Raw genomic sequence first — 23,096 nt, 5'->3', positions numbered from 1 at the left:
CTGGGTCTGACGGAAGAAGACAGGACTTTCAAAAATAATTGAGATGTTTGTAGGATGAAAAGATAATTCATAAATGGAACAAAGTACTATATTAGTATCCTGTCACTGATTGTTTTCCACCCTCATTTAAAATCTCAGATTTTAACAGCACAAAGGTTTGTATCCAGTGATGTCTGTGTGCAAGTGGAACAGACTTGTATTTCTCTCCCTGCAGTCTCCCATGCTTCCTCAAAATTTGCTCTGGAGGAGCGGGGGGGGGACGGGACTGCATTAGAGAAGAGAGAAGGATGAAGCCCCATTGCATGAGCAGATGTCAGCTTTCACAATTCCGTCCAAAATTTATTATGTCTTAAACCTTACCTTACCATACCATACCATACCTAACCATCAGTAGAACTTGTTTTCCAGTAATAGTGCTTCATATTGTGATCCAAGTAATCCAAATACAGGATCATACAGGAACATTTGTTTTATGTTTAAACTGTAACTGATTTCCCCCCCAATTTTTTTAAAATAAAGCTTTATATGAGCAGGAAGATAACTTTATTTTTATACCATTGTAATTTCACTCTTTACCTTAACCACTTTTTTTGAATTGATGCTATATGCATATGTCTCTGTGTTGTTTAAAATATTAATTGTAATTTTAACAGGCTCAGGAAAATGCTATATGCTTGGCTACTTTAGAGAAAACTGACAATGGAAATGTACCAACTTCAAAAAGTGAGTCAAAAATTATTGTGCAGTGCCTATGCTATCTAAACTTGCATATATAAATAATCTGTGAGAGCAAGTACTGATATATCTCACTTAAGAAAGTTTATAAAATCGGAGGTGTTTTTTTTTTAAGTAAGCTGTTATTGAATACTTACCATTTTGCATACCTTTTGAGAGTAGCTAGCAAATTGCTCTAGCATGTTAGATGGGTTGTGTGAATTGATCCTGGGGGTAAAATGCAAGCTTAGTGAGAGACAACGTGACTTTAGCTAGAATTCTGCCTGGGGTGAAATGGTCCTCTGAATTATTCACATAACCACAGCTTTCCGTATGTTTGAGCAAAATGAACTGGAGAAGTTTTTCTTAATACATGTTTTCAGATTACCTCTTTTCTATGCTTAGTACTGCACTGTTAGTTGGCAATCTACATACTGATACGCTAAAAGCATTGTGTGGTGTTATCCTATTCTCCTGTTAAGAACTGAAAACCCAAAATAATCAAGAATTTTTATTTGTGTCATACAAGAAATGCCAAAGCATTTGGGACCTTTTAGTTTAGAAATTTTTTAATTAGGAAGGAACATCCAAGATTTATAGAATTATGCATAGTGTGGAGAAAGTGAATAACAGTTTTTTTTTCTCCGGCTCCCTTATAGAACCTTGGTTTACCCAATAACATTGATCGGCAATAGGTTTAGGACCATCAAATGAAAGCAGTTCACACAGCACATAATTTAGGGAATTCTGCCACAAGATGTGGTAATGGCCACTAGCTTTGGTGTCTTTTTTTAGTTCTGCTTTTAAAATTTAAATGAGGTTGGGACATATTCATGGAGGCCAGGTCTGTCAAAGTCTATTATGATGTGCATTTTGCCTGAGGCGCTTATTGAACTTGGGTTTTCCAAGGCCAATATGGCTATTCTCCAACAGATCAAGGATATCAAACACCAAACTAACTTAAGTTTGGTTGTGGCATATCCTAATCCAGGTTTGAATGGAAGAATATTCTCTCCTGCGTACTATCTGGTAAACTTAACTGTTGTTAAATACAGAAAAGCGTTCACTTTGGCTAGACATAATGTCTTGCCTTCTGCCTTGCTCGAGGGCAGGTATAATAGAATCCCCTACTGTGAACGGGTTTGCCCATGTGAGAACGGGGAGGTGGAGACAGTAGGACGTGTCCTTCTGTATTGTTCTTTCTATCGAGATCTTCGTCATGTTTTTATTACTCCTATTCTACAAGCTCTTCCGGCGGGTTCCGAAGCTGGTTATCTCCATTTCTTGTTAGCGGATTGTAACCCTATGGTTACCACTAAGGTAGCCAAATTTTGTGCAGCCACTATTATTTGTAGGAAAAAGATACTAGATATGGAGTAAATGTTTTCACTGATATTTATTTCTTTATATTTTCCTGCTTTTATCTTGCGGTTTTTTGTAAGATGTAATCTGTGTATTTTGTATATATACTATCCAGGCTGGTCTGTGACTGAAATAAATTTATTCATTCATTCATTACGATGCGCATATGAAACAAGAGGTAGTATGCCACTGCCAATTGCTGGTGGAGACAACCATTAATGTAGGGTGCTATATTTTTCTGTGGAAAATGTACCAGTTGCAATTTTAGAAATAAATATAATGCAGGTCAGATTGAGCTACAGGAATGGATAAAATACCTGTCAAATGTAAAATCAAAGTTGTAATTAACTTCCCCCCCCAGATGACTGTATGCAGTACATATACGTAATACACAGCTTTTCAGGCATACTAAAATTACGATGTTAACAGTTTCAGTGCTTTCAGTTTGTTTTATTAAAATCTAAATAATAGAAGTGAAGTGGGTCTTAAAGTATACTAAATGCTTTTTATTAATTGCCCTCCCCCACCCCAGTCAAATATTTCAGTTCAACTCTTGTTGCTGTTGGAAGAACATTTCAGGTATTTATACAGCACATAAAGTTAGCATGGCAAGCTTTTTTTTATTTGTTTGCTAAATATAATCCAAATAAACATGCAGTCTCAATTGGTTGAGGGCAGTAGAAAGATTTCCAGAAAACCCACATCACTGAGTGCAAGAATTGGGGAAGCCTTTCATCTTCATGCTCTGCTTTTAGGTTTTCTGGAGGCATCTGGTTGGCCAGTATGGTATACATGATGCTGGTTGAGATGGACTTTGTTCTGACCCAGCAGAGCTCATCTTATGTTCTTGCATGTAGAGGCAATAATTATAGGTTCACCAACTTTAAAATATGAGTGATGGTTGCAATTTTATTAAAACTTTAAAAGTTGTAGGGTATAACATAACACAAGATGTTAATTGGGGTACACAACAACAGTTAATTGCTCAAAATGTGTGTGTGTTTCATTGTAGCTGCATTAGAAGATGAACCAGAAGATGATGATTTGTTTGAGACAGAGTTTAGGCAATACAAAAGAACGTACTATATGACAAAGATGGGTGTAGAAGTAGTTTCAGAGTAAGTATTAACAACAAGATGTCTTGAATTTCTAAAAAGCAAATAAAGGAGAATCTGTGTCCCCTTTTTTAGTAACTGTAGTGACCGCATAGTTCTGTTAGTGAATGTAAAATGTTTTATTTTTTCCCCTTTACCATTGGGCATAATGCCTCTGAAATAGCTGGAGTTAATTCCTGACACAGCTTCATTCTCAAACTTATTTATTAAGTGAAAAGAGAACATAAGTTTTTGCTCTTTTTATTTTAGTGACTTTCTGGCTGACCAGGCAGCGTGTTACGTCCAGGCAATTCAGTGGATATTGCACTACTACTACCATGGGGTTCAGTCATGGAGCTGGTAAGATGAAATTTACAAATTAGATTCTAGAATCAAGCATATGTTAGACTATACATTTAGCTACTGTTTGACCCGTGGTCATTTGAAGTACTCCTTCTTACCCCAACAAACGTATCCCATTTTAAAATAATGCTGTCTGAATAATGAACACTTTCTAATTATTCCAGATTTCTCACTATCTCCAGGCTGTTTGGATAAATAGGATTATAATGTGTGTGTGCATCTGCATATTTTGAAGAGCTAAAATAACATGTTTCCTCCCTGTAGGTACTACCCCTATCATTATGCACCTTACCTCTCAGATATCCAAAACATCAGTAAACTGAAGATCCATTTGGATTTAGGAAAACCATTCATGCCATTTGAACAGCTTCTTGCAGTACTTCCAGCAGCTAGTAAGGATTTGCTGCCAAAATGCTACCAGGTAGTTAAATATCTAAGGGACATGTGTGTCATTACTGCTATCCTTCTATTATATGAAGATAATTTTTATTCAACTATTGTGCATTATACATACAGTACATTCTTTGTACATGGATTGTCTTAGATGAGACTCTGGAAACAGGAACCTTGTCTATTTTGAATTCTTTGAGGTAAATGCTGTATAAAAAAATGATTTTCTTTCAATTAGGGCTAATGTTAGATTTTTGTCCTAGTTTTCTTTAAAAATGTAGTTTATTCTGAACAGAGCTTGGAAAAGTTACTTTTTTGGACTACAACTCACATCAACCCACTCCAGTGGCCATGTTGGCTGGGGCTGATGGGAGTTGTAGTTTAAAAAAGTAACTTTTCCAAGCTCTGATTCTGAATTTGCCATTCCTATCACTTTACATTGACTCCTGACTTCCTGTTCCTTAGCATTTGATGACCAATGAAGAGTCTCCCATTATTGAATATTATCCAACAGAATTTAAAACTGATCTAAATGGAAAACAACAAGAATGGGAAGCAGTAGTGTTAATCCCATTTATTGATGAGGTGAGAACTTTGCCATTGTTTGATCTTAAGGTAACTTTTCACACTAGTAGGCTCAGGCCTGGTTTGCATGTCGCATTAAACCCAGTTTAAAATAAACTGTGGTTTCATGCAGGGGTCAGGCACCTTTTTAGAAAAAAAAATGCTGCAATACAGTACAGTATTTACTTCTCTTCTGGGGAGAAGGAGCAGTGGCAGCCAACTCCTAATCTGTCCCCAGGGGTAGTGAAAGGCAGGGTGGGTAAGAAAATCAATAAACAATAATACCAATAATTTAATCATGGTTGAGAGATACCCGAAGTAAGAGCTCCTTCCCCATTGCCTGTGTTCTCTTGCTCTCAGATTTCCCCGTGCCTGTATTTCCCTCACCTGCCTTAATCATAGTCAACACCAACCAGGCTTAATTTGTCCCATTGATTTCAACAGATACTAAATGTCTACTAAGTAATATCTTTTATTTAGAAACGATTGTTAGAAGCAATGGAACCCTGCAACAAGTTATTAACAGCAGAAGAAAGGCAAAGAAATAGGCACAGTGAGTGCCTGATGTGTCTGTATGATAAAGATACAGAGTTCCAGTACCTGTCACCATGGCCAGAGAAGTTCCCTTCCATAGAAAGGTGTCATACCAGGTAAGACTGCAAACATAATTTTTTAATGAAAAGGATGCAGTCTAATGAGGACTGGTGCTACAGTGCCTCATATGCATTAGGTTTGTTTGGGAGATAATGTCCAAATTCCTTTTGTTTCAAAAACACTTGTTTGTGTAAGTAAGCTCTTGGCTGTAGTTTGTAGACAACAGTAAGAACATATTTGAGATAAATGGGTAATGAAGTGCTCTACACTGTCCTTACCACTTCATACTATCAAAGAAGTTATTGATCAGTGAAGTTAAGTGGCCAAAGATGGGTGGCTCTACATTATTATTATTATTATATCCTGTCCTCCCTCCCAGTGGGGGCCCTGGGAGGCAAACAAAAACACTAAAAACACTCTAAAACATCATAAAAACATGATAAAAACAGACATTAAAATATATTAAAGTATCTTTAAAAACATCTTTTTTTTAAAAAAAAAGCTTTAAAAACATCTTAAAAAGCAATTCCAACACAGATGCAGACTGGGATAAGGTCTCTAATTAAAAAGCTTGTTGATAGAGGAAGGTCTTCAGTAGGCCCTGGAAAAATAACAGAGATGATGTCTGCCTAATATTTAAGGGAAGGGAATTCCAAAGGGTAGGTTCCACTACGCTAAAGGTTTGCTTCCTATGTAGTGCAGAACAGACCTCCTGATAAGATGGTATCTGCAGGAGGCCCTCATCTGCAAACTAGTTATCGACTGGGTCCATAAGGGGTAAGATAATCTTTCAGGTATCCTGGTCCCAAGCTGTATAGGGCTTTGTACACCAAAAACAGAACCTTGAACTTACCCCGGTAGCTAATATGCAGCCCATGTAATTCTTTCAACAGTGGGGTGACATGTTGGCGATACTCTGCCCCAGTGAGCAGTCATGCCGCAGCATTTTGCACCAGCTGCAGCTTCCAGACCAACTTCAAGGGCAGCCCCACATAGAGTGCATTACAATAATCCAACTTGGAGGTTACCAGAGCATGGACAACAGCGGTCAGGCTATCCCAGTCCAGTAATGGCCGCAGCTGTCTTACCAGCCAAAGCTGGAAAAAGGCATTCCTAGCCACTGAGGTCAGCTAGCCCTCTAGCAACAAAGATGGATCCAGGAGCACCCCAGACTACAGACCTGTTCTTTCATAGGGAGTACGACCCCATCGAAAACAAGCAACTGACCAATTATCCAAACTCAGGAATCACCAACCCACAGTGCCTCCGTCTTGCTAGCATTCAGATTCAGTTTATTGGCCTTCATCCAACCCACCACTGAGTCCAGGCAGTAGTCCTGGGCATGTTAAACAGCATGGGAAACAAGATGGTACTCTGCGACACCCCACAGCACAACTGCCAGGGGGCCAAAGGACAATCACCCAATGTTATTCTAGGAAAATGACTCTGAAGATAGGATCAGTGCCTCCAGTACCCATCTCACCAAGTTGGCCCAGAAGGATACCATGGTCAACAGGTATCAAAAGCTGCCAAGAGATCAAGTAAGACTAACAGGGTCACACTCCCCCATCCTTCTGCCAATAAAGGACATCCATCAGGACGACCAAGGCCGATTCAGTCCCATAAACAGGCCTGAAACCAGACTGGAATGGGTCAAGATAATCTTTCATCCAAGACTACTTGCAATTGCTGCACCACAACCCTCTCAATCACCTTCCCTAAAAAGGGGATATTTGCAACTGGGCAGTAGTTGTCACAGACCAATGGGTCCAGGGTGGGCTTTTTCAGGAGCGGTCAGATCACTGCCTGTTTTAGAGCTGCTGGGACCACTCCCTACCACGACAATGCATTGACCACACCCTGGATCAGCTCGGTCAAACCTCCCCAGCAAGCTTTAATAAGCTAAGAAGGGCAAGGGTCGAGAGGACATGTTGCTGGCTGCGTCAGCGCAAGCACCCTGTCCACGTCATCAGGCTGCATCAACTGAAACTGTTCTCAGGAAGTGGCAGCATACATTGCACTGGACACCTCACTGGCGACTATAGTAGATGTGGATGGGACATCAAGATTGCTACAGAGGTGAGCAATGTTACCCTCAAAGTGCCTTGCAACAATTCACAGTGGGCCTCCAAAAGATCTAGAACTCCATTTCCTGGGGTTAATGACAACAGACCCCTGACAATATGGAAAAGCTCCGTTGGACGTCTACTTGAGGATGCGATGATGGCAGAGAAGTGGGCCTTCTTTGGCACCCACACTGCCACACAGTAGGCATGGTTATGGTGTTTTACTCATGCCCAGTCAGCCTCACAGAATGTCTCTCACCACTTGTGCTATAGCTGTCTTCCAGCCTGTTTCATTGCCCTTAGCTCACTAGCGTACCAAGGTGCAAACCAGGTCCACAATGCCAGAGAGGGCACTCAGGGCAACTGTGTCAACAGCCCGACACACCTTGATGTTCCATAACATGACAAGGGCTTCAGTAGAGTCACCTGCTGTATGTACTGGGAACTCCCACAGGGCATTCAGAAATCCTATGGATTCAGGCCATCTTAAACTGGCCACCACCACCCCGCAGGGGAGGATCGGGGCCATAAGTCTAAACATCACCAGGAAGCTATCTGACCATGACGGTGGGGTGACATCCACTCCTCTATCTCCAGACCCACCCTTTCCTCCATCTGGAGCAAAAACCAAGTTGAGCGTGTGCGCTGCCCTATGTGTCGGGCCGGTAACGACTTGAGACAGCCCTATAGTTGTCATGGAGGCCATGATGTCCCGAGCCGGAACACTAGAGGCGGCCTCAGCATGGACATTGAATCACCCAGGTTTATTGTTCCGGGCTCCTCCAATACCACAGTCGAGATGGCCACCACCAGCTCAGTCAGAGAAGCTGCAGGGGAGTAGGATGGACAGTACACCAGTAGCAACCCTAGTTTACTGTCTCCTTGGCCTGACACCAGGTGCAGTCGCTCACTTACCAAGGACCTCAGCTGTCTTGAGAGATGGCAATCCAGAGGAGCGAGCAAGCAAGCACCTAGATGCTCAAAGTACTCACTCGCAGGTCAGGTCTTCTCCAGTCCCCCAGTGCTGCATGTATTTGGTTGTCTTCCTTTAATTCCAACTGGCTGTTTTCTTTAACGTAATGTCATCTTTGTTTTCAGCCTTTGTTTACTGTGAAAGGCAGTGTGTCAAAAAGTATTTTTAAAAGCAGTGTGTGTGTAGAAACAGTTTTTCAGGGTAATTATATGTTGGAGTTGTGCTCTTATTTTTTAGGCATAAAGCTATGTCTTTGGATGTCTGGCGCGTAGATATAGACCAAAATAAAATAACTAAATTGGATACGGAAAGGCTGTATTTCTGTGGCTTTCCTACTTTGAAGCATATTAATCATAAGGTAAATGAAGCTTTTATTTTAATTAAATATTTATTTTTCTTAGATACTTATCCTGTGGGAAGGCATTTATTGTGCATCTTGCCTTTCTTTCCCTATTCTAGTTCTATCTTAAAAAAAGTGGGGTACAAGTGTTTCAACAGAGCAGCCATGGAGAAAATATGCTACTAGAAATTATGGTTGCAGAAGATTCAGAGGAACTAGTAAGTGTCTGGCATTTTCAAGTTTGTTTTTTTAGTCTCTTATTTTAGAGAAGTAATGCAATGTGCAGTCCAAGTTTTATTGTCAATGTTTGGACATCACACTAAACAATGTTTAGTGAGCCATGTATGAGCCTAGCCACCCCGGGTTTGTGTGGTTCTCATCCCCATTTCTCTTCCACTGCTGCTGGGAGGAGGAGTTATGCTTTAGATTACCCGCAGTTTGCCATGTTGTCCAGACCAAAAAACAGTAATTTAACTGCTAACTGTATGTGGTTTGAACTTTGAAGTTGGCTTGTTTTCAAGTTGGCATGGTTTGCGTGCGTTCAGAATAGCTTGTACTTGTTACTAGTTTTGTTATATTAATATTCTGTCTTTCCTCCAAGGAGCTCAAGGTGGTGTACATGGTTCTTCCCATTTAATTTTATCCTCACAACAACTTTATGAGGTGGGTTAGGCTGAAAGACAATGACTGGCCCAATGTCACTCAGTGAGCTTCATGGCCAATTGGGGATTTGAATCAGGGCCTCCCTGGTCATAGTCCAACACACTAACTGCTCTGAGGTTGCTGATTTGTTTCAGATGCTCTTGTTTGGCTGATTTTTTGGAAACAATTTTTTAATCTTGAGTCTCCTGCATTTCCCTTCCTTGTGGCATGAAATAGTGTTGGTGATAACTTGGATATGGGATATGACATGCTGCATTAATGCTCATTCCTCATGGTGTGGATTGATTACTATTTTGAGGGAGATGCTTGCACTTGGAGTTACCTTCTATCATTGGCTGGCATTAACAATTTTGCTTTCCAGTCCTACCTCCAAACATTGGATTGTGGAGAGGAGATTGTCCCACATGCTTTGGAAGACTTCGTAAGCATTCTCTCCCCAGCTTCAAGTTAGGAAGAAAGCTGGAGATGTAGGCATAATATATGTCTCCACAATTATGCTGGACTTCTCAAACCCTTGGAAATGTTGCACAACTCTGGGGACACCCTCTGCCCACTTATCCAGCAACACGTGATGCTTGTCCTTGTGCGAAGGATCCCTCACTCCCTTTCCAAAGCCTGAGGCTGACCTTGTGCTGTTATACAAGATGCAGCACCAGATCAAGCACATGACCTATGAGGAAATGATAGGGTTCTGGTGACCAAAAACTTGTTTTACCATCAAGGCTATCTAAAATTTGTGGATCATTGGTCATTGGTGTTATCTTGTATGCACCTAGGATTTGAATGCTTGCATCTGTGATTCCCTGGACACAGCAAGGCCAATGAGAATGTTGAAAAAAAATACATTGTCACAGTTTCACATATGAATCTAAAACCCATACAGATGGAACATATAGCAAGTGGCTTTAGTTATACAAAACCCAAGTGAAACGTTTAGGTAGAGAGGGGTGTGTTTATATATATTTAACAGATACAAAATAAAATAAAAATATGTGAGTGTATATGTTTATTATTTTTTGTGTTGTAGAGCCAGATACATTAAGATTTGTCATTGGTTTGTTTCAATAAGTTAACCAACTGCTTTTTTTCCTTAGAGTGAAGGAAATGTAGCCAGTTTGGTGCTTGGGAAATCAATATTCGTTAACTGGCCACACTTGGAAGAAGCCAGAGCTGTTGCTGTATCAGATGGTGAAACTAAGTAAGAAAGACCACACTACTTTGTGAAGTTTGTCGCTTGCATCTGCATATGTTCACCTTTAAAAACAAATTTTCGGATGACGTGGTCTCAGAGCAATGGCAGTTATATTTTTTGAAATAGCTATATAAAACATAGCCTGACACTGATAAGTTCGGGTGCCAACAGAAATGTGTCTTTTCTGTCAAACTTTTGAATTTGTTTCAAGATACGCTTTTCATGACAGATGGGGAACACTTGTAATAGTTTCACTTTTCGTTCTATTCAGATGTATTGGATTGTTTTTATTAATTTTTTGTGACCATTGATGGTGAAGGGTGGAATATAATACCCAAAATAAATAAAATAAAGAATTTGAACAGTTTTTATGGAAGAGGAAAGCTTTTATCATCCATATTTGTTGTTCTCTGCTGATGGGAGAAGAGCCAGACTTAATCTGGATAGAAAAAGGGGGCTAGTGGTCATCAATAACTGAAGCAAAGCCAGCACATTTTTTTATTTCTTTAATGAAACATTTTATTAGTGTCAAATGCATTTGCCATCCCAAGCACACTTGCAAGGAAGTTTCAGTGAAATCAGAAGGATCCAATCCTAAGTAAGGGTGCTTATAGCTGAGATACAAACTTTAAATGTGGATTTTCTTTTATTTCTTTTAAGTGTATATTTATATTTAAGGTTTAATTTGGAGGAGCCTCCTGGAACACAGAAGCTCTGCATGGGAAATGATGTGCCACCAACTAAAGTAACATTTGTTGGAGATAAAGAACAGAATATATGGATGAAAGAAATCCAAGGAATTTCAGAACAGTAAGACTCTGTTTCATGTGTTTTTAGCTTGACAGCATATTTTGACTCACTGGATTCGTTGTAAGGGTGGATAGCTTGCTTTTTACAGACTGCCACTTTAGAAATCCATTGTGATTCAGATGGCCACACCTATCTTTCAGTTTTTAAGTATCTTTTATGAATGTGAGGGTTGCAACACTCAAGTCAGTGGATAGATGTAGATGTACTGCCCTCAAGTCAATTCCGACTTATGGCGACCCTATGAATAGGGTTTTCATGAGGCCGAGAGGCAGTAACTGACCCAAGGTCACCCAGTGAGCTTCATGGCTATGTGGGGATTCAAACCCTCATCTCCCAGGTCGTAGTCCAACACCTTAACCACTACACCACACTGGCGCTCTCAAGTCAATGGATATAATTATCTTATTCAAAAGTTACCTTCAAAAGTTGAAAAGCTTAAAACAGCCCTTCAGGAATCATGATAGATGGAAAAGTTAATGAGCTTTGTTTTTGCTGTTTCTTTTGCTATCTCTCATTCAAAACCATTTTACTTAAAGTTGTTTAGGTTCAGGATCATAGTTACATGGTCTTGTTGCCTGTTATTTATTTAGTGACTGCCACATTTCCCTGGAAGCTGTCATGCTACCTAGAGGTGGTTATAGGTTACTTCAGTAGTTTTCTATGATTAGGTCTCTGAACAGTAAATTAATGTTAAGATAAGGAAGATTTACTTTTTTTAAAAAAAAGCATGAGTGGGGAACCTGAGGCCTGGGGACTAAATTTAACTCTTCAGACCTCCGGTTCTGGTCGTCAGCACTCTGCCCAGGCCACACCTCTCATTGCTTCCACTTCACACCCTTCTTGACTACTTTTGCCTTACTGGAATGTTTGCGTGAAATGTGATGATGCCTTTGGATGGAAAGAGATGTGTGCATAGAATCCTGGCTTCTCGGTCAGCGGAGGAGTGGAGCAGACAGGAATGGGTTAACTCTCCTGGAGGCAGGGTCAGCATTATAACACAAAAGTTTAACTGGTGGCTGGCCGGAAGGTGAGGAACCTTCTCCCGTTCTCCAGTTTTTGACTCGGCCTTCAGCAAGCAACAGAGTCAGCCTCTTCCACCTGGGTCCCCATAAGGGATTCAGGAACAGTTTTAGCTATTTCTTCTGCTCTTCTCAGAGTTTATCATCATCAACTGCTCTCGAAGCGCACAGACTTCTGCTTCTTTTCTTTCACTTACCTCCCTCACTGAATAGCCAGATTGGAGGGAGGAAGAGAGGGACTGTTCTTTCTGAAGAGGGACTGGAAGTAGTGGAGGCCGGGATCTGTCTTCTGCCAATCTCACCATCTAGATAAGCCCTCTACCTCTTCGACCGTGTTGGCCTGGTTTAACAAGGCCATGTTGAAGGAGGCAGGAGCTTCCTTAGCCAAGCATAGGAAAAAAAGCTCAAAGCACTACAGGCCACACTGCCATGATTTCTTCTCCTCATTTTCCTCCTGGGAGACCAGCCCAGTTAGGGAAAGGGGGAAGAGTAAAAGAAGGGGCTCCTTACAGAAGCCTAAACCACACAAAGATAAACGCAAAAAGATGCTCCAGCTCTCGGTTCCTACCTGACTGCCTTTCCCTTAGCCCAGGCTCCTGGGGGGAGACGCTCCCCCGTCATCTGCTGCATCAGACTCAGAAAAGGAAGAAGGGGAACTCTCAGGGGAGGATTCCCCTATGCCATCCCCAGTGCATAAGAGGCTGTATTCTCCTGACTCCTATCCTATTTTGATTTCTAAGGCTATGACCTGCCTTCAATTAGAACCCCTCAAGGAAACTCCTCAGGAGAGGGAACTAGAGGAAGGGGAACAGGGATCTTCAGACATCTTCCCCAGGTCAGGGGATCAGAAGGTGGTCATTCCCTTTCTGAAGTTCTTCAATGACATTGTTAAGGAAGAGTGGGATCATCCAGCCAAATCCAAAGCTCCACATTATTATTATTTATTGTTATTATTTGATTTTTTTATCGCTTATCTGGCTGGCTATCCAGCCACTCTAGGCGATGTACAAAGCAAAAACAATAAAAGAACAACAACACATCTAAAAGACTAAACAATGAAATAAAACCTAACTGTATTGTAATGCAGAGTCTTCTTACTCCTGCCCGACAATGACAAAGTGATGGTAAAGGTGGTAGGCAGCAGGGGTGTATTGGTTAGAGGCCGGTGTAGGTGGTAGCGTGGGGTTCCTGCATGATGACAGGACACAAGTCAGGCAATGAGGGGGACCACGCCTAGGCACTCGCGTGTCGCAGAGAGACTTAGTCTGTCCATATAACCATACAGCAGGCCACTGCCGCTGCTGCCGCCCTGCCAGAATCCGCAGCCCAGCATCCCTGCCCCGACGCTGTTGCTGTGTTCCAAACTGTCGGACATGGCCACCCACTCCAGCTGCCTGCCAGGTAGGAAAAGGTCAACCAGAAGTCATCACTGAAGGGGCCGAGATCCACACAGGCTCTCAAATCGATGAAGTTCCCATACCCACAGCCATCCAGAAAGACGCCCCCGCTGAGGCCCCTATAGCGGGGAAACGATGCAGGCATTCCTGGGCGCAAGGCTGCTGGACCCACCGGGCCAGCCGCCAAATGAGCTCCCGCTGGGGCAGCCGCCATGGTGACCGTCTGTCCGTATGCCTGGAAGGTTGCAAGCGGAGCGGCTGGCCGGAGCCGAGGCCTGCGCGGGCTGCTGCTGCTTGGAGGTGCCGCCTCCGCTGCCTCCTTGCTGGTCTCGCAGGGAATCAGCCCACTGAGCTCCCGTCTGCCTCGGCTATGAATGGAGATGGAGACATGCTCTGTCCAAGAAGCTATATGCTCTTCCTGCCATGACCATGGCAACCCTTCAGGTCCCGGCCATTGACGAGCTTGTATCTGCCCTCAGGGCCAAGACAGCTATTTCCAAAGAAGGAGCGGATAATCTTTCAGACCAAAGTGACAGGCACAGTAAGGCTATCTTAAAACGCGCACACGAAGCATCTGCATTGGCCGTGAGAGGTTCGGCAGCCAACTCCTTCCTGGCATGGGCTGCGGTAAAGTGGGCTAAAGCGCTATTTCTCGAGACTTTGGATCGGGATCCTGAAGACGATGTGGGAGAGAGTGGGGAGGGGGATTTGGAATTCCAGGAGTTGCAGTTAGGGAGTGAAGAGGAGGAGGGAGAGAGAGAGATGTCTGCAGTAAGAGACCTTGGGATTCCAACGGCTGAGGACTCAGCCCTGCCAGTTCTCACGCCTCCTTTCGAGCAGCGGGGAGGGGAGATGGAAGAGGAGACGGAGAGAAGAGGAGACGTAACCCCTCCTCAGCCCAGCAGCCCCGTAAAGAAGCCGGTGTCCAGTTTCCACTCACCCGCCCCCCTCGCACGGGATAGAGACGTCAGTGCCTCAGAGGGAGAGGAACCCCCCTCCCCTCGAGCTCGCAGACGGCAAAGGAGGAACAGAAAAAGGCGGAGGGAGGGGGATCTCTCTGAAGGAGCGCGAGGCTGCGCGACCGCCTCCCTCCTTCATAAGGGGTGGGGAGGCGGGAAAACTTCGCTCTGTCAACTTTCTTTCAATGCTGCAGGAATAGGCACTTAGGGAAATCTAGTGAGTTAGATTAGGGGCTTGCATGAAGCGCAGTAAATTCAATGTGGAAATTTCCTTAATAAAGCAAGAATTAATCCCATCCCCGAGTTCCGTTATTGCCTCTCATCCTGGGCACGAGACTATTATCAGAAGTGCCTTCTGATGCCAGACACATCAGGGAGGGGCTGCACAAATTGGCTAAAACAGCTGAATTCCTAGTAGATTCCTCCTTAGATAGCCTACAGTACTCAGCAAGAGCTTTTGGATATGGAGTGGTAGTAAGACGCAATATATGGCTGAAACAGTGGGAAGTGGACCATCACTCCAAAGCCAGTCTTACAGCTCTGCCCTACTCAGGTGGGCAGCTTTTTGGCAAGTCTCTAGAGCGCCACATGGTGGAGACCGAGGATAAAAAGAAGGCTCTTCCTTCTGCTCCCAGGAAGGATGACAAATCCCATAAGAAGGCTTCACATTCCTTTCATCCCAAGGGCTGTCATACTACCTACAGGACTACATGTCAGTTCCGGGGGTCCTGGAACTCTTCCTGGAATTCCTTTCGCCAGCGCACCCGTTCCACATTCTCCAGTGGCAGGGGAGGCAACAAACATCGCCAACACCCCAAGCCCAGTGTCAAGCAAAGCCATGCATGATGCCAGGATGGCCCAGGTGGGGGGCAGACTTCAGTTTTTTGCACATGCCTGGGTGGCCTTCACCTCAGACAAATGGATACTGAGCACCATCCAGTCTGGCTACTCCCTAGAATTTGCCATCATTCCGCAGGACAGATGGAGGACAGCTCCTCCATCTCGTCAGGCAGAGAAGCAGCAGAGAACCCTGGATGCCATTTCTCATCTCCTTGAGATAGGCGCCATAGAACCCATGCCAGAGCATCAGCGGTCCTCAGGAGTCTTCTCTATGTTCTTTACAGTCCCCAAACGCAATGGTAATTACAATGCGATCTTGGATTTAAAATTCCTGAACCGCTTCCTGCGGACAAAGAAGTTCAAGATGGAGACATTCAGGTCCATTGTGGAAGCCACTCAACCTGGGGGCTTCCTGGGATCTATAGATCTCACAGAGGCATACCTGAATGTCCCCATTCTCCAGCAGCACAGATGCTTCCTCCGCTTTGTGCACGGCCACCACCAGTTTCAATACAGGGCCATGTCCTTCGGTCTTGCCTCGGCCCCGCGAGTGTTCACCAAAATAATGGTAGCAGTAGTGGCACACCTTCGCACTAGGGAGTCCACATATACCTGGACAACCTTCCGGTGAGGGCCTCTTCAGCAACAGTGGTGCAACGGGATCTCCAGACTACCTTCCAGTGTCTGGAGAACCACAGCTTCATCATCAACAGGGACAAGAGCCATCTGATCCCCACCCAGCGCCTTCAACATCTGGGAGTGGTCATTGACACAGCTCAAAGAAAGTTCTTCCTGTCCACCCATCACACAGACAAGCTCCTGCGCGAGCTGCACACGTGCCTGCAAGGCAGCCAGGCTCCTCTGATGGAACTGGCTCAGCTGCGGAGCTCCATGATAGCAGCCATAGACTCAGTGCCATGGGCGCGCTTCCACTTAAGAGCCTTGCCATGGCTGCTGCTTCCATATCAGGACCAGATCACCATGCACCAGAACTGTCTCATCACCCTCCCAAGGCATGTGCAAGAGTTCCTCCAGTGGTGGGGATGTCCACCTCATCTGGACAAAGGCCTTTCCCACAGAGCTCCAACAGTCTCAATAGTCACCACAGATGTGAGCCTATATGGCTGGGGGGTGATCTGTTGCTCTAACATCGCACAGGGGAAGTGGTCAGTGCAGGAGCAGTGCCAGTCAATCAACTGGTTGGAGCTCAGAGCAATCCGACTAGCAGTCCAGGAGTTCCTGCCTCTTATTTATCAGACTCATGCGCTAGTATGCACCGACAATATCACAGCCAAATCACATGTCTGCAAACAAGGGGGCACAAAATCAGGTCCTCTTCAGAGGGAGACCAACCTGCTGTTCCAGTGGGCAGAAAGGCACCTGGCTTCCATTTTGGCCATACATGTACAGAGGATCCTGAACACACAAGCCGACTGGCTGAGCTGGGAACAAGTCCACCAGGGAGAGTGGGCCCTTCACCAGGACGTGTTCCTAGAGATCAGTCAGAAGTGGGGGCTCCCATGCATGGACCTGTTTGCCTCATCTGTGAATGCCCAATTGGACCAGTTCATGGCACAAAGCTGGGATCCATGCGCCCAGGACATAGACGCCCTGTCAGCCCCCTGGCCTCGGGGACTCCTCTACGCCTTCCCGCCTCTACCTCTTCTGTCCAGGCTGCTGCGCAGAATCAGAGTTCTCCAGGCCCAGGGGATAGTGGTGGCTCCACACTGGCCATGGAGACCGTGGTTTTTCAACCTAGTGGACCTCAGCTCCAGTCCGCTGTGGCGTCTTCCCTCCAGACTGGATCTCCTTTCACAAGGACCCATCCTTCACCCAGACCCAGAGTGGCTCCAGCTTCATGCTTGGAGGCTGAGCGGCAGTGGCTAAGTGTAGAGGGGCTGTCTGAGAGGGTTGTTTCCACCATCCTGGCTTCTCGCATACAATCCACCCAGAGAATTTATGACCTCACCTGGAAGGCATTCAACAGGTGGTGTAGACACAAACAGTTACCTGCTGCAGAATGCCACATTCACACCGTTATTGACTTCCTGCAAGATGGTCTGGACCAGGGGCTAGTCCCCAACATGCTCAAGAGACAGGTGGTGGTCCTAGGCAGTGTGTTTCCGATGGTGGAGGGCCATTCCATTTCCTCTCGCCTTCGAGAAAAACACTTTCTCCGAGGGGCAACCCTGCTGTCACCTCCACAGGTTTCCCTCCTGGGATCTTTCATTAGTCCTTAGAGCTCTCTCACAACATTCATTTGAACCAGCACGTTCAATACCAATCAAGGACCTCATCCTCAAGACAGTTTTTCTGGTGGCAAATACCTCAGCCAGGAGGGTGAGAGAACTGGGGGCCCTCTCCATAAGTGAGGAGCTGTGTATTTTTCACCCAGACAAGGTGGTTCTTCGCCCTGATCCCAGTTTTCTGAAATGGAAATGGACTGCCTTCAAGTCGATTCCGACTTATGGGCAACCCTGTGAATAGGGTTTTCATGGTAAGCGGCATTCACCATTGCCGTCCTCTGAGGCTGAGGGGCAGTGACTGGCCCAAGGTCATCCAGTGAGCTTCATGGCTGGTCTCCCAGGTTGTAGTCAACACCTTAACCGCTACACCACCCTGGCTCAATCCCAGTTTTCTACCCAAGGTTAATTCCTTTTTCTACAGGGGACAGGACATTTCTCTACCCAACTTCTGCCCAACCCAGTCCATTGCAGGGAGAAGAAGTGGCACAAACTCGATGTCAGGCAGGCACTTCACATCTACCTGGACCATACAGAACTGTTCAGGAGGTCTGAGGCCCTGTTCGTGTCTTTTAAACAAGGAGCACAGGGATTAAAGGTGTCCAGGTCCACCATCAGCCACTGGGTGAGGGATTGCGTAGTTAAGGCCTATCAGGCAAAAGGGAGAGCTCCCCCTCCAGGGATCACTGCACACTCAGTTAGAGGGGCTGCCACCACAGCGGCCCTCCACAAGGATGCCCCACTGGAGGAAATCTGCAAAGTTGCCACCTGGACTCACCCATCCACCTTCATCAAACACTACAAGGTGGATAAATTTGCTTCTGCCGAAGCTGCCTTTGGCAGAAGGGTTCTTCAGAGGATGGTGGCCTAGGTTTGCTCCCACCCAAGGATGTAAGGGGGGTCACTGCTCAGGTACATCCCATTCCTGTCTGCTCCACTCCTCTGCTGACCAAGAATGGAAAGTTGGACTTACCGTGAAGTGTCCTTCTGGTCAGCGGAGAGTGGAGCAGACAGCCCCACACTGCAGCAAAACCTAGGCCATGGGGTGGGGAGGGCACCTTTCCAGAAACCCTCTGGCGACTGCCGGTCACTCACCCTCTGGATAGAGTAGTAAGGGTCTCCTACATCCCTTCTTGACACTGTGTGCTGATTTGTTAACGTTTGTTCTTATTCTATCCTCTGTTCAAGTTTCAAGTTCATGTAGGCGGAATGGCCGGCTGCTCAGTACTTGGTTTTTTACAGCTGTGTCACAAACTGGGGAACGGGAGAAGGTTCCTCACCTTCTGGCTGGCCTCCAGTTAAACTTTTGTGTTATAGTGCTGACCCTGCCTCCAGGAGAGTTAACCCATTCCTGTCTGCTCCACTCTCCGCTGGCCAGAAGGACACTTCATGGTAAGTCGAACTTTCCGTTTTGCATGGCAAAAATGTAGACTACTGTACAAACGTAAGAGTCACATCAGTTTCTCTGTCCATTTTTGGCTCTGATCCTGCCCACCACTGGCATGTGGCCCCTGGAAGGGTGCCTATAAGGGAATGCAGCCCTTGGACTGAAGAAAGTTTCCCCACCCCTGTTCTAAAATACGCATCTTTCAATGTGTTCTATCATTTCCTCCTTCCTCCAGTTACCAGAGAAGAAAAGGAGTAATCATAAATGAAACCTCCATAATTGTATATGCTCAGCTACTAACTGGACGTAGGTATCAGTTAAATCAAAGTGGTGAAGTATATTTGGAGAAGCAATGGTCCAAGCAAATTTTGCCTTTTGCATACCAAACAATTGTCAAGGTAAGCTCAGTTCTTCATTTAGTTGACAGTTTTCCATCTTTTTCCATTCATATTATAAATCACAATTTCTACAGTAAAATTCAGAATATTAAACGTATAAATTTAATACTGAGGATACACACATACAGTTGGAACTAGAGCCCTAACACCTTATTCTTGCTATAGCCTATAGTCCTATAAGATTGCAGGAGAGGGATGTGGCTAAAGACCACTATTCTTGTAGTAAGTTCCTCCAACGTCATCACAAGCTTCTTGCTATCTCTATCTTGAGTAATGACGTAGTGCACAGATAAATAATTTCTCCTTGCCTGTAGGAATGGTTTGAGTTGTCATGGTCCAGAATCTGCTTTGGGGTTCGGATTGTAAAATGGTGGTCGTCTATTAAAGTTATATTTAATAAACATGTTTAAAATATGTATGGGGTTAAAATCTTTCTTGAGGAGTAAGCAAATTTTAGAGTAAGCTCTCCTACAGCAGATCATTGTTTTGTATTGTCACACATACAGTAATACCTCAGTTAACAAAGTACATGTGTTCCTGGACATTTTTCTTTAACAGAAACTGATGTACCACAGATAGGAATAACATGGAAAGAACAGAGATAGTTTCCTACACCACACAAAAAAAGAGCAGTTCAACATAGCTCATACAGGGCTAAGTTCAAGGTTCTGGTTTTGGTGTACAAAGTCCTGTACAGCTTGGGACCAGAATACCTGAAAGATCATCTTGCCCCTTACATACCCAGTTGATCACTGCAATCTGCAGGTGAGGGCCTCCTGCAGATACCATCTTATCAGGAGGTCTGTTCCACACGACATAGGAAACGGACCTTTAGTGTGGTGGCACCTACCCTTTGGAATTCCCTCCCCTTAAACATTAGACAGGCACCGTCTCTGTTATCTTTTTGGCACTTACTCAAGCTCGTTCTGTTTCAACAAGCCTTTTAAGTAGAGACCTTATCCCAGTCTGCATCTGTGTTGGAATTGCTTTTAAAGATGTTTTTAAAGCTTTTTTTTTAAAGATGTTTTAAAGATACAGTACTTTGTTTTAATATATTTTAAAATCAGTTTTTATGGTGTTTTAGAGTGTTTTTAATGTTTTTGTTTGCTGCCCTGGGCTCCTACTGGGAGGAAGGGCAGGATATAAATTTCATAAATAATAATAATAAACGTATTTCAACAGACTTTTTATTCAAAAATACACATGTCTGAAATGAAACAACCAGTTCGGGTAAGCTTTGCATACAGACCACTTGAAGACTTCTTCCAAAAGGCATACAGGGATGCCTTCCTTGCCTTTTTTCTTTTATCATGTAGCATATTGCTATACCAGTCTAAAGCTTTGAGCATGGTTCTCTCTCTGTACACTCAAGCAGGGAGAAATGGGGCAGCTGCTGCCACCACCACCAACCTGTGCTTGGTCTCCCTCTCTCTCTGCATCTCTGCTATCCTCTACACTCGAGCAGATGCATCTGTAGTAAACAGTGCTTCCAGGGGACCTGAAGCACTGTCTACTGTGGAGGTGCGTGCACCACCTGGCAAGGAGTGCCATTCCAGCCACGCGTGAGAGAACTGCCTGCAGCAACCACAATCCAGTAGACCAGGAGCCATATTCTGACTATGTCAGAGTGTGCACCCCCCTGCACCCAAAAAAGACTTTGTTAAAAGGAGCTTCTTTCCTGGAGGATTTGTTAACTGAGGTTTTACTGTAGTTAATAAAGGTTGGCTGCAATCCTGTGCCCACTTACCTGGGAGTAAGCCCCACTGAACTCAGTGAGATTTACATTGGAGTAGACATGTCTAGGATTACAATGGTAAGTATTTAATCTGAACATGATAGATTTTTTTCTGCTTTTTCATGCAGGATATAAAAGCTTTTGATTCCCGCTTTTCCAAAATCAAAACTTTGGATGACCTTTTCCCTCTTGGATGTATAGTCTTCATGCTGGGAACACCTTACTATGGCTGCACAGGAGAGGTTAGTTTTAACTGAAAACCTTCTTCAAAAGATTAATTTTCTAAAAATCACCTCAGATTCCTACATTGTTTTATTACATAATTAAATAACTGAGCTACATTGGAATAATTTTGATACGTTATATGTTACGGGATATGATACCCATCTGCATTTCTTCACCTTGCTGACTCTTGCTTCAGTTTCCATTCTTTTGTAAAGGAACTTCTTTCTTTGTTTAAAATATTTATAGCCTGCCCTTCATCACAAGATCTCAAGGCAAAGGACAATTAGACTTGTTTTAAAGCAACAAATCCATGGTGTTTGAATGTTTTTTATGTTGCTCTACACTACCCTGATGTTTTGTGAGAGGAGAGAAATTTATTTTATTTATTATTATTTATTAATTAAGCTTATAAACCGCCCGACTAGCAATAGCTCTCTGGGCGGTGAACAAAGTACAGTAAAATCATAATACAATACCACAGGACATAAAAACAATCAAAAATCAATTACAACAATTTGTATAAATTTAAGTTAAACTAAATTAAAATGCTTCGGTGAAAAGAAAGGTTTTCACTTGGCGCCGAAAAGAAAACAGCGTCGGCGCCAAGCGCACCTCCACGGGGAGAGTGTTCCACAGTTCGGGGGCCACCACCGAGAAGGCCCTAGATCTTGTCACCACCCTCCGGGCCTCCCTATGAGTCGGGGCCCGGAGGAGGGCCTTCGTTGTGGAACGTAGTGTACGGGCCGGTTCATATCGGGAGAGGCATTCCAACAGGTATCGTGGCCCTGCGCCGTATAAGGCTTTATAGGTTAATACCAACACTTTGAATCTAGCCCGGAAGCTTATTGGCAGCCAGTGCAAGCGAGCCAGAACAGGTGTTATGTGCTCGGACCGCTTGGTCCTTGTTAGCAGTCTGGCTGCCGCATTTTGGACTAGCTGTAGCTTCCGAAAAAATTCACTGACTACTATGTGTGAAATAGACTTACATTTGAACGTCTGAGTAACTTTAAAAACATTTCTTAAGGTTCAGGATTCATGTGATGTAATCTTGGAAAGCAGAATCCGTGTTGTTTTCAACATTCCATGTGAACCTCAGCTGGATGCCTTAATACAGAATCAGCATGTAAGTGTAACTTCTCTAACTGCGGCTAGACCTCTGTAGATTTCATCTTAACTTTGGTAGGCAATGTTTGAACAATATGTACATGTGTATGTGTGTGTCGGTGCTAGCCCCGTGAATTTTTAAAAAAATTACAAATTGGTTTTGAAGCTCCCCTTCCAGATGACATGGGGAGCTGCTGTTTGAGGAAAAACTAGCCTTGTGCTCTCAGTGAGCTTGTTTCACAGTTGTTTGTATCTTGGGCATAGTTCTCTAACATAGGTTTCATAATACAGGAACAATTAAATTTGTATGTTGTTCAGGGTTATATGAAAAAGCTGGTTTAGGTCCAGAATTTTCAATCTTGTACATTTAAGAATTTAGATTTGGCTTCTCAGTGTGTGAATGACTTAGCACTGTTTTGATATCTCTAGAGCTGAAGCCATGTAAACAATGTGGGTAGGTGTCGTTTAAAAAGTTGCTGTGCTCAGCCTTTTTATTGCTTTCAGTTCTCTGTTAGCAATAGCATACACATGTTGCAAGCAGGTTGAAACCATGTTATGCTAGGTGCTTTTCAAACACTGTCTCATCTACTTGAGTTGGAGACTGGATGTCTAATGAAGGGAAAACCAGTGCAGCTCAACTGGTCTGTCTATCTGTCTCTTTCTC

General features: G+C 44.0%; 1 protein-coding gene across 3 annotated transcripts in view; it reads left to right on the top strand.

The window, feature by feature from the left end:
• Positions 1-23,096, top strand: part of XRN1 (5'-3' exoribonuclease 1) — a 91,165-nt gene that overhangs the window by 10,375 nt on the left and 57,694 nt on the right. For all 3 annotated transcript variants that reach the window (XM_061636924.1, XM_061636923.1, XM_061636925.1), the window contains exons 11-23: positions 654-723; positions 3,089-3,194; positions 3,441-3,530; positions 3,798-3,954; positions 4,389-4,508; positions 4,968-5,137; positions 8,358-8,478; positions 8,580-8,678; positions 10,218-10,321; positions 10,994-11,125; positions 19,206-19,368; positions 21,232-21,345; positions 22,353-22,451. In XM_061636924.1, coding sequence (XP_061492908.1) covers positions 654-723; positions 3,089-3,194; positions 3,441-3,530; positions 3,798-3,954; positions 4,389-4,508; positions 4,968-5,137; positions 8,358-8,478; positions 8,580-8,678; positions 10,218-10,321; positions 10,994-11,125; positions 19,206-19,368; positions 21,232-21,345; positions 22,353-22,451 — 1,545 coding nt within the window. The remainder of the gene's footprint in view (positions 1-653; positions 724-3,088; positions 3,195-3,440; positions 3,531-3,797; positions 3,955-4,388; positions 4,509-4,967; positions 5,138-8,357; positions 8,479-8,579; positions 8,679-10,217; positions 10,322-10,993; positions 11,126-19,205; positions 19,369-21,231; positions 21,346-22,352; positions 22,452-23,096) is intronic.

Source organism: Rhineura floridana, chromosome 7, assembly GCF_030035675.1.
Source record: "Rhineura floridana isolate rRhiFlo1 chromosome 7, rRhiFlo1.hap2, whole genome shotgun sequence".
NCBI classification, from domain to species: Eukaryota; Metazoa; Chordata; class Lepidosauria; order Squamata; family Rhineuridae; genus Rhineura; species Rhineura floridana.
This window is presented reverse-complemented; position numbering and strand designations above follow the sequence as displayed.